At 44.0% G+C, this 12,168-nt stretch overlaps 1 protein-coding gene across 4 annotated transcripts in view; it reads left to right on the top strand.

The window, feature by feature from the left end:
- Positions 1-12,168, top strand: part of MYH11 (myosin heavy chain 11) — a 58,460-nt gene that overhangs the window by 6,001 nt on the left and 40,291 nt on the right. For 3 of the 4 annotated variants that reach the window (XM_065644847.1, XM_065644845.1, XM_065644848.1), the window contains exons 2-3: positions 277-638; positions 5,307-5,463. In XM_065644847.1, coding sequence (XP_065500919.1) covers positions 297-638; positions 5,307-5,463 — 499 coding nt within the window. In that variant the 5' untranslated portion in view covers positions 277-296. The remainder of the gene's footprint in view (positions 1-276; positions 639-5,306; positions 5,464-12,168) is intronic. The other variant, XM_065644846.1, reaches the window with a different exon arrangement.

The raw sequence follows: 12,168 nt of genomic DNA, 5'->3' as shown, positions 1-12,168 counted from the left end.
ATAAAGTAATAAGCCCAGGTGTCCTCATTGGTTTTAGTGCCATGAAGATTCTTGATTTAGGCAGCTTCAGACGCAGTAACAAAGGATGGGAATCCAAACACATATTTTAAGCTATTTCTCTAAGCTGGGACCCAAAAGTATCTGCATGGAAGTGTGAGATATGACTCAGGACCTATAGTGCTTTGGATCTACTGCATGGCAGATTTGACAAAAGTGTTTTGTCTGCAACGTCTCCACATTCGCCTCCCTTTAAAGCAGAATATTTTGCTTCCTCAGCAGGTGTCTACCAAGTCAAAATGTCTCAAAAACCTCTCAGCGATGATGAAAAATTCCTCTTTGTGGACAAAAACTTCATTAACAACCCACTTGCCCAGGCTGACTGGTCAGCGAAGAAACTGGTGTGGGTTCCATCTGAGAAACATGGATTTGAAGCAGCAAGCATCAAGGAAGAGAAAGGGGATGAGGTGACAGTTGAACTGACAGAAAATGGAAAGAAAGTGACACTGAGCAAGGATGACATCCAGAAGATGAACCCTCCGAAGTTCTCCAAAGTGGAGGACATGGCAGAGCTGACTTGCCTCAATGAAGCTTCAGTGCTGCACAACCTAAGGGAGAGATACTTCTCAGGTTTAATTTATGTAAGTAGAATCAAACATGCACATGGCGTTTCCTATTGCATGCTACCACGTCCCGTCACAAACGAGGAGGATCCCGCACCCTGCCGGGGATACAGTCCAGCACACGACACTGCCCTGCCGGTGCTCACCCCTTCACGCTGCATCCCAAACCCAAATGTATTTAGTTCACTTTATCCCTCGAGACTTTCCTGCTTCTTTAATAACTGCTTCTTTACTTAACTAAACTAAGCCACATGGAAGTTTCTTCCCAAAAACTTGCTAATTCTGAAAGTACTCTCTGAGCGCTGAGCAACACCTCAGTCGTGCTGTTTGGGGGAAAAAAAATAATCCAATAGCGACTTTTGAATGACTTCAATATAAATCCGAACAAGTTCCCAGTAACTTGTGAAAAGAACATATGGAAAAGCCAAATCATGCAGTCTTTTCTCAGGCAAAACTCCCACTGAAAGGCAGTTTACAAGTGCTGGTTTGGTGGGTGCTTGAGTAAAAACTTATGTTTGAATAAATGAATAAGCCCCCTGGAATTCAAGCGAGAGTACTCACATGTTCCAGTGTGTTACTGAACCTAAGTCATGCATCCACTAAAACTTGTTTTCCCCCTCCTTGTTGGTCAATTTACAGATCAGACAAGCCTGAACAAATTATAATCTTCATGTGAATTAGGGCCATGATTATTCTGTCTTCCAGTCCATAAAAGTACATTAGCACAAGCATATTTTGACATCAATAACCCTGTAATCTGACTGCATCAAGAGTTACAAACTGCACAGTAAGAAAGCTCACAAAGTTTCTCTGGATCTTTGCTGACAGCTGTGATTTCACAGGGAGGGTCCTTGTGCTGTGCTGCAGAAAAGTAACATGCAGCTTCAATGTGAAATTTTAGTTGCATGACAGAGCACTGATGAGTGAAAGTACAGAGCTTAAGTAACAAGGTTTTCGAAGCCTGAATAGATCTCTCATTATTAACATGAGGAATGCTACATTGGAAAGTAGGAAATGCGGCAGAACAGAAGATAGTAATATATAGTACAACAAAGGAACCTTTTAATTTTTGTGTGTAACGTAAAAGAGCGAAGCTCCAGATCTTTTCTTCAAGAATGTACTAAAATGCACATCACCAAGATTCCTGAAAGCAGCTAGATTTTCAATCTTCTTAGTATTTCAGTGTATTGATTTTTAAATTTGCAGGTGAACATATGGATCTATGCGTTATTATATCAGAACACACAGCATTAATTACTAAACCAGAATTTTTCTGGAGATGTTCTGTATTGTTGCAAGATCTAAAAAGAATTAGTGGAAGAATAGTGGGATAAAATGTGTGGGGTTTATTTCTTTGTTATTGTTGTTCTCAGCAATGCTCTGCATACATGTTCCAGGATCTCCAATATGTTTACTTTGTGGGTTTTGGGGGGAATTTTCACTTTCTACAGCAAGAGGAAATTAATTTCCAAAAGTAGATAAAGCGATTAGAAATCAAATACGTTTTTCATGGAGACAAAAATGGATGTGCATCTGAAATTTAGTTTTCTTTCTCAAGAGCCTAGATTTTAAGATGATAAATTAACAGTTGAAATTATTTTGACTTGTATTGCAACAAATTATTAGTATTTTCAGTAACTGAAACCTGCTTAAAACAGTCCAGCCTTACACAGTGTTGCCCTACTAGATACTGTCATACCTTTTGAAAAAAACATACGGGGCATCTAAACAGAATTCGAGTCTCATCCACTTGCAAAACTAACTCTAAACAACCATGTACTGGCTTTGCGCTGCTGTGCCTACGCTGTCTCCCTTGGAGTCCCACACATACGCAGAAAACACGACCTTGACATTTTTCCCTTTAGAGCATCACTGATGCAAATGGGGATTCCCAATTCTGCTAAAAACAAAACCAAAAAACACCCAAACAAACAAACGGCAACCTAGCTGAAAAAAAAAAAATCATCTGCCCTCTGCATTTATATTCATTACTATTAAATAAAAAGATTCAGTGCAGAAATTCAGAGTGACTACACTGGAAAAACATACTGGCCTTTTTCTTCATCAAAGATGATTAAGAAGGTCAAGAAGTATGTTGCCACTAACTCGTATTTCACGATGCTCAGAGCAAACAGAATCTACCTTGTCCACACACAAATTAGACCAAAAATTATATTACCATCAATAAAATAGCAATGCAACTTCAGTGGATTTGAGAGTAGGATGAAGTTTCTTGTGCCTGTGTTCATGGGCACTACTAACTCAGTCTGTGCCTAACAGTGCAAAATGCTTCCTTAAATCCCAGAACGCCAGGCTGGTTGGGTTGCAGGGCCCTCTGTAGATCCCCCAGCCCTGCTCATGCAGGGTCACCAGAGCAGATCACACAGGTCGGTCCAAGCAGGTTTGAATGTCTCAGAGAAGGAGACTCCACACCCGCTCTGGGCAGCCTGGTCCAGGCTCCGGCACCTCCCAGCAAAGAAGTTTCTCCTCATGTTCAGATGGACCCTCCTGTGTTTCAGTCTGTGCCCGTTGCCCCTCACCCTGGCGCTGGGCACCACTGAACAGAGTCTGGTCCGTCCTCTGTCACCCACCCTGAGATATTGATCAGAGTTGATAAGATCCCTTTCAGCTTCTCTTCTCCAGCTGAGCAGCCCCAGCTATAGATGCACATTGGAACCAGAGGTGGGATTCTTCTGCCCAGATCTAGGCATTTACAACGTAGACATGTGTATTTGGGCCAGTGTCTCTTACATAGCCATCAGCAGCAGCTGTCCAAGGGCTCCACAAGCCATGATCCCTTAAGGGACTTCAAACCATGTTCTGCCCCCAGCCCCCAGGGAGCTGTACGACCCGGGGGTCCCCTCTCTGGGCAGACGCCCCCAAAGAGAATGACTTAAGGCACAGAAACTGCAAATCTCCCACTTTCAGTCATTAGCCAGCTTGCTTACCTTCAAACCATCACAGACATTCATCTGGTTTCCCCAAACCCTTGCAAAGCAGATACCTGGAACCACCTGTGGTGAAACCAAGAGGTCTTGGTCACCTTCCCTGAGGTGAGAGATGGCACCAGTCACGGCTGGGTTAGAAATGGGGATTCCTGAACTTCATCAGCTCAGGCTTTTGTCCTGCCTTGATACCCAGCTCCGGGTGCCTCCAAGTCAGCTCTCCGGAGGGATGTCCCTGCCTGCCCGGGGTGCAAACATCCCTGCAGCAGCACGGCAGGCACCTGGAAACCCCAGGGAAGGGAGGCCTAACTGATTTCCTGGATTGGAATTATTTTTCTTGCTTGGGAATGATTAGTTGAGTACATGCAGTAAATCTAGTTCTACTGAAAAAAGCCTTGCTTTCTTTCTGTAAGAGCTTGGTGGTCACTGTCGGAAAAAAACCTGTCACTTTTCAAGTGCGTTCTCCCTGCAGCACTAAAGCTCATTTTGACATGATTAACACAGAGTTTCACTCCAAACTCCAGCGTCAACGAAAACCCAACACAGTAATTATCTCCCTTCCGGATCAAAGGATTTTATTGAGATCTGGCGAAGACCTTGAGCTTGATTTTCATTGTGCCATCCTGGCCTGTATCGGTGGGGCTGGTCCCCAGCAGCACCCAGAGCACCTCGAGGTTCTCCCACCTGGAGCACCCAGCGGGCTCCTCGCTGCCGACCGACGCCGTCGCTGTTTGCTGAGCACCATATAAAGAGCTCGGGCTGTGCCGGGGCTGTGTTGTGCCGTTTCCTATTATGGTCAGGACAGGGAAATCCCTGTGCCCAGAGCCAAACGTTTCGGACACTGTTTTACAGCCCTGTGCTGTGTCCTGCGGGGAACCGAGGCAGCCGGAGCATCCGCGCACGGCGCCGGGACCGCGGCACACACCAGCTGCACGCCACAGAGCACAAAGCAACCAAAAAACCCAAACCCACTTATGCCCAAGTCAGAAAAAAACATTATTTCATTATTTAATTTTTTTAAACTGGCACAGTTCTAAATCTAACAACCATAGGCCAGCTTGAATATCCCAGTACCCCTGCAATTATAATCTTATAAATTTGTAGGGTTTTTTTTTTTTAATGGGAAACCCCTGCAAATTGATTACTTTTAGTAACTGTTTGTGATATATGGTTCCCCATCTACTATCATATGCTGTTATTTCTACTCCCAGTTCAATATCTGGAGCTTTCCAAAACAAAGGAGAATTGAAAAAAAACCCTAACAAAACCTAGTAGCTAATGTTCTTATTTTTATGTATATGTGTATATATGAATACCTTAATTAAACTGTAAACAGAAACCACATTTTTCCTTAAATTTCTTACAGAAACAGTCATGTAGTGAAGGCATAACTATCCTGTTAAGACATTTGTTTGGAACTTGAGTATTTTTTTATTTCCATGTGTTGGAAATAACTGAAGTCACGAAGCTCTAACATCAGGTCAAAGCATGGTTTTTCTACAGATTGCTAAATTCCCACACTTTCTAGCAGTTTGCTTACTAGAAATAACTATTTGTGCACTTAGGAACTTCACTCATACACGTACATTCAGAAATTGCTGCTTCATTTGTCACACTAAGCAGAATACAAAAGAGTGTTATTTGCTCAATTCCTGTTAGTTCAACGCAGCCGATGCCTGTGTTCCCAGACTAGACATGGCACACGATATTAAGCCCAGTTTTTATTTGAATTTCATTGCAGACTTATTCAGGTCTCTTCTGCGTGGTGGTAAATCCCTACAAACAGCTGCCCATTTATTCAGAGAAGATTATCGACATGTACAAGGGAAAGAAGAGGCACGAGATGCCACCCCACATCTATGCCATTGCGGACACAGCCTACAGAAGCATGCTGCAAGGTAGGCGAGCTTAATGCTGTAATTCATAGAAATCGCCACACAATGACATGGGAAAACACACCTTATAACCCCACGTGTGCTCCTGCAAGAAGCACGGCCAGAACAGATTTGTTATGGAGGGTGACACGGGCTTTCTAGAAGTTTCAGAGGAATTCTTTGGCAGGAACGGCAGTCCACAAACACTGTGACTCAAAAAGGAAAAACAATCCTTTTACCCATCTGTGTCGAGGCATGTGGGAAGGTTTCAAAGTCGAGCAAATAGTTTTGGCAAATACGGGCATGGAAAATGCTCCCTCTGCAGCAGTGGGGACTATTCCAAAGTTAGCTGCTCACGCTGCTGAAGTTGTTCTTCTCTCCCTCTCTCTCCCAGCAAAGCAAATTCAAATAACGTTTTGGGGCTACATTCATTATGGTCTAATGCAGTGGAGCCCTAAGTTGAGATGTGCTGGTTTCTGACGATAATGGCAAGGAGCAGCGATGCGAGAGCAGCCAGGCCCCAAATGGTGCAAACGAAACCTGCCAACAAAAACTCCTGCTGCAGTCACAGACCCAGGGGTTTTTGCTTTAGGGAAAAATCACAAATTTAGGGATGAAAAAGCTATAGTGATTAACATACGAGGCTGGAACACCTACAGACTACAGGGACATCACCAGTTACCGTCTCACAGTGACCTCAGTGCTCCAGGAAACTAAGACTCTGCAAAATACTTGGAAATTTAAATGTCCTCATTGGGGGCCTGATCCTGCAGAAAATCAGGCTCAGCAAGGTTCGCAGGCTCAGCCCTAACGCTTGGGGCTTCCCAGTTTGGAGCGTGAGGATTTAAGGCTTTAGGGCTTATGGGTTTTAGATCTGACTGGGGAAAAACGATAAGCAGCATCTAGAAGTTTCAGTTTAGCAGCTAGATTAGTACCCGGTATTGATTTCTTTGTAATAATTACATACATACACAGAACGGTGATTGTTACCGAGAAATTAATCCATTCAAAACCCCTTTGCACTTCACCTGACCATGCAAATGAAGCCACACAGCATTTCTCCAGGAGCACAGCACCCTGTCGTCACAAGGACAGGAGCACTCCTGTGCTTGTGCTGCTTGAAATATGAACCTGGGGAGTTTACTAGAAGTAAAGTAGTCCATTTGGCATATCGGAGTTAATTGCTATTTTCCAAACCAAGACTTGGACTACACAAAGTCTTTCCCCACAATGAAAAAAGATCATCTTACATGTGATAGGCTTCTGGGCAGCCTAAATTGCCCTACCCCAGGCAGACTTCTACTGACTGCAAATACCATTCAAATCCTTGTAATTTTGATGCAAGCACTATATATACAAGCACACACATACAAACACACCAATGGTGACTGATATCAAATGCATCAAAACAGGGCATTCCCAAAAAAGAAGTCCTGAGTACCCGTATGTACTAACCAGAATGCTAAAAAAAATAATCCAAATAACAAAATCCTTAGAACTTCTGAAGATTAAACTCCTTAAGATAAGTTACTTATTTGATTCCCTGATTATATCTTAGGTTCCTAACTTTAGAATCTTACATTTTCAGATATACAAGTGTTCGAAATACAGTTAATTCACCTCCAAACCCAGAGCACTAGGTACCTTTACAATACTTCACGATATCAACATTTTTTCTTCCTATGGCTTATATGACATTTACTTTCTGGAGCTATTTCTGTTCCTTTATTTGAGTGCATCCCAGGAGGCAGAGCTACAGTGCAGCAGAGAAAGACCAATAAAGCAACAATGGAAGGCATTCTGAAAACACACTTTCCTCCTTACTATAACAGCAGAGTTATTCACAAAGACAGGCATACCAAATATGTTTAGGATTGAGGGGGCAGGTGCCTTTAGAATAACATGATTCAGTAAATATCATTTTTTAAGTAACCACAGTTATAAGAAACTTACTTGGCATAAGCTCATCCCACTAAGCCACAGTCACGCATGTTCCAGGTCATCTCCTGAGCTCTGTGCTCTGCATCCAGCCCTGACCAGGGCTCTGAGCAGGAGCAGCTGTACTTGAGCCTCACAGGGAGCTCTGCGAGGAGCTTCTGGCTCCTGCAGGTCCTTTGCAGTGTTCTCCTTCAGCTGGGCACAAAACCACTACTTGTCCCTAAAAATGGATGCGGGAAAACAACTAGGAAATGGCTAGAAGCTATTTGCAGGAAAGAGAACAAACTATAATATCACAGCGTATGCTGAAACAGAAGTGTTTTGGCCTGACGACATACAGGTTTTCTACTTAACATGAAACTAGTATCAGCATAGATCAGCCTGATCCCAGCAGCATCAGGACCTCTCTCTGTCTCCCATCCTGGGGCTAGTTTGCCCTTCGCTGCCGTCCTCACCTGCGCCTGGAACAGCCTGGGCTCATCTCCCACTCCAGGCTGGTGCTAGGACAGAGAGGCAGCAAGAGCACATGCTTTTTCCCATCACTTCTGTGGTGCTCATAATAATTTCCTGGCCCCATCAGCTCTTGGGGAAGCTTTACACTTCATTATTCATATGCCTCCTTTGCAAGGAACTCTTCTCAACAGCAGAGAGAAGGGAGAGAGCAGTAGAAATAAGGGAGGAGGGAATAGCTCATGAGTTGAACCTTTTAAGAGAATGATCTTCTACCGCCTCCCATCCCAACCACGCACAGCTGGCACGGCAGCTGGGAGCAATCCCACAAGCTCTTGCATCACCAGCCCAGGACACCCACGCTTTTCTTGCTTGTTGACTTGCACATGCCATTTTGGAGTCTCTCCATCTCTGAAGAGGGCCCTAGCTGGTTTTAAAGTCATGCTTTTGTTCGTAAAAACATGCTCATGTTTTGCGCGTAAAACTAAACCAAACCTCAAAATAACTCCAGTTATTCAGCCAAATTGTATTCACATTGGAGTGGTGAAAGTGGGCGTCAACACGGTTGTGTGTGTGTTCCCGGGACATAGGGAGTTTATAGCTTTTTGTAAGCATAATTGCAAATGGAATACAAACAAAAATTTTTACTCATAAACATGGACCAGGGCACTGAATGTTTTCCTTGTGAAATTTCAATATTGCTGCTTATCTGGGAAACTTGCATAGTTTCTCCTTGCCAAAGTAAAATATATCTTAGCTTCATGAGTCTGAAGACTTACATTCTGGTACTTCATGACCAGGGCCACTTGGCCAAGAGCAGTTGGCTTGTTCAGATGTCTCAGGGAACCTTCATCCCTTGGTGAATCCAGCCTCAGCGTCTGCAGATTGCTGGTCCTATCGCAGGCTCGTCCTCTGGGAATCACAGCCCTTCACAGTCTCATCCTCTCCTCTGTTGGCACAAACATCCAGCAAAATCCATGAGCCGTGCACACTGCACTCCCCTCTGCTTTACAGACTTATTTAGCTAATGTATTCATTAGGGCTGACGTTTAAGTCCCATCAAAGTTGTTTTTGTAATAACACTTAGCTATGGTTAACAGAAACCAGATAATTGGACTTTCTTCCAAATATGCAGAAAAGCTGGGCAGAGATAAAATTTCCACTTGTTTCAAGTGGTTCTGAGCACCTAAACCCCCCGTTTTCAGGCAGATCACAGTCATGCTGTCTCATGCTCAGACTGACTGGGGTGCTGGATGTCTGGTTGAATCTGCTGATTGCCGCATCACTAATGCAGATGATTATTGCCCAGGCACGGTCTCTGTTGCTCATTTCCAGCCAGAACAAGAATAAACTTTATCCACTTCAGTTTTCTTTAATCTAAAAGACTAAGAGAATACAATATTGCACGAGACCGTTTTGTGCGTCTGTCTGTCCCCAGGAGCTACCGCACTGAACTGGGCCCTACCGGCTGTCTGTGCAGACAAGCCAGCTGACCACTACTACATGTAGAGATTGCAGTCATAAAAAATCACCCCGTGCTTCTGCCCCTACCTCTCTCTCCTGTGTTGTGGGGGAAGTCGCTGACATAGGAAGGGCTCAGCCCTGTCATCCCAGCTCTTGCACTGCCAGCACCCATCTTCATGCAGTCATGAGGCAAAACTGCTCCAGGTGAACACTCCCCTTTGCTTTCTGCTGAATTATTGCTGAGGTGGGTCACCTGCGGGTGCAGAGCGGCTGCACAAACGGTGCTGGTGGCAGCAGCGAGGAGAGGGCAGAGCGGGAGAGGAGCTGGGGGTGGAGGATCCTCCTGCAGCTCTGCCAGCGGCGATGGAGATGAGACCGCGGCCCAGTGGGGATGAGCAATTCTGCTGCCTTCTGCCAGCCTCCTGCGCACAGCAAAGAAGTGATAAACAACACAAATGGGAAAAGTCAGGATAGGTAGCAGTAGTAACATATACCATTTTCCTGTGGATGATTAGGTTTTATTAAGTGCTCTGGCAATAAATCCTCGTGGAGAAGATATATTATGGCTTTCTGCAGATGCAAGAAGGTTAACTATTTTCTGCAAAGCCATTTTTATTTAAGCTTGAGTTAAAGATGGAAAAACAAACAAGCTAGTGGTTACTGGGAGAGAGAGAAATACAGTTCCCAAGATTTTAGAAAAGGAGGCTGCTGTGAAAAGCCATCTGTTTACTGTGTCCTCAGCAGGACTGTACAGAAATGTCCCCTTTAGGCAGTGTAGTTATTAACAAATGTAAAGAAGCAGTAAGCGAGTGTTGGAACATGGTTTCAGTCTGTTTTTTTCCTTTTATGGTAAAGCTGCCAACTTGCTGCTTCATTGTGATAAACCATCTGATTTTGTTTGTGATTAAGCAGAGCTAGCTGGTCTATCAAGAACTGAGGGAGACATGATTCTTACAAGCAATCTCAAGGTGTCTGGTGAAAAAGCTAAGCAGATTCCAGGAAAAAAAGGGCATGTTTAGGAAAGCTGGTGGGGTTCTGAATGTAAATGTAGATCTCTATGCTATTAAAAATTGAGAAGAAAATTCGAAAATGTCCCAAACATCTACTATAGATATACAGGGGGTAAACATTATAGTCTTCCAGGTAGCGTCAATTTTTTTAAAAAGGCATTAACCAAATTGCAAGCTAGGAGACATGTTTTGTTACTTTTTAAACCCCAGGAATTATGTTTAAGGAGTTCTATTCACGCAAGTCGTTCTCTTCCGGTAGATCTACCCACACAAAGGTGCAGACACCAAGAACAGGGTACAGTCCTCTCTATATAGAATAAAATATTTCAGAATGTAAATAGGAGCAATTGAATGGGAGACCACTTGAAAGTAAATGACACCAGTATCTGCAGCTCACGTTGTCACAGAACAGGATTAGTCTGTCCCAGCCTCCAGGCTGAGTCCTCCCAGGAGGAGAGACCCACCGCTCCCTCCATTCCCTCCTTATTGCCACTGCAGCAGGGTTTGCTCCCTGCACCTGCGTGACGGGCTGGGCTGATCGAGCCCAGAGAAATTAATAAATCCTGATCATCCACATGAAAATAGTACATCTATTATTACTGCTACATATCCTGACTTTTCCCGGAGAAACTGAGTAACAGGCTTGGCTTGCACAGCCTGCTCGTATCCCAGAGGGCACCTGGTGCAACTTCTGACCTTCCTCATCCTCCTTCTGCTCTCACATTTCAGCAAAGCTGCCTAGATACTTGCACCCGTGCAAACCCTTGTGGGGACCAGTTTATGAGAGACTTTCAGCTGGGGGGTTTCACCTACTGGGGCACCAATGGGCAGCAAAGAGCAGTGAGAAAATACTTGGCTTGGAGGAGACCAACTTTTCCTCATGTTTCCTGAGCTCAGAAATTCCACTGGCAACTCAGTATCAAGGAGTCACTGTTATTTTCTTAATGGTATTTCTGGGTTTGTGATGCAATATCAATATATGCACATGGTTTCTATTTACACAACAGTGTATTTTTAGCAAAAATTCTACCATGTTCTCACTTTTTTAATTTAAAAGAAAGCCTAGCTCACATCCTGCAGTGAAAAATAAACATGGATCACAGATCCTCTCCTCCCAAATGTTTATGTGGAAGAGTCCTGCTGTGCTGATTGCTGACAAACACCTCCAATCGAAACGTAATGAGCCATTTTGCACCATTTTACCAAAAATAGCCGTTAAGTGGCACCATTTGCCGTGTGAATAATCAATAAAGCCGTTAATGTTATAGCTATTGAGGAACAGGGAGTAAAACAGTTGTTTAATATCAATCCAAGCCACAGCAGAATCCTCTGCTGCTTCTCCTAGACTGGCTGTGCTCCAGGCAGCAATTACACTTGCAAGCTTAATCGAATTTATCTCCATTATCTGTACCGAGTACAGAAAGCTTCTTTATCTCACGGTATTTATGAGACACAGGGTCAGTGATAGGGACAATCAGACAGGTTGAACAAAAGGAGGACGGGGTCCATGTCTGAGTCCCTGACCAGAGGCTCCCCTGCGCCAATGCCACACCACACAGAAACACTTGCTCTGCCTTCATTATCTGCCTCATGTCTCAGACTTTACTCCAAAAATGATCCCAGCAAACACGCTAGTCATGCATCTTCACACAGAGGGCAACTTGTAAAACCTCCTGTTGCCACAGACTTTTCTGCAAGTCTTCCTTTGATGGAGCTTTACAAACTAGTTCAGCATTGTGGGGCACATCATGAAACCTCAGGGGTTGTTCATTGTCCCTCACAGCCTAGAGATCTCAGCCTGAGATCAGCCTTGCAGTAGAAAATGCTGTGCAAATGTTCTAAAGGTAAATTCTGACTCCAAAGAGGG

The sequence above is a fragment of the Caloenas nicobarica genome, chromosome 14, assembly GCF_036013445.1.
Source record: "Caloenas nicobarica isolate bCalNic1 chromosome 14, bCalNic1.hap1, whole genome shotgun sequence".
Taxonomy (NCBI): Eukaryota; Metazoa; Chordata; class Aves; order Columbiformes; family Columbidae; genus Caloenas; species Caloenas nicobarica.
This window is presented reverse-complemented; position numbering and strand designations above follow the sequence as displayed.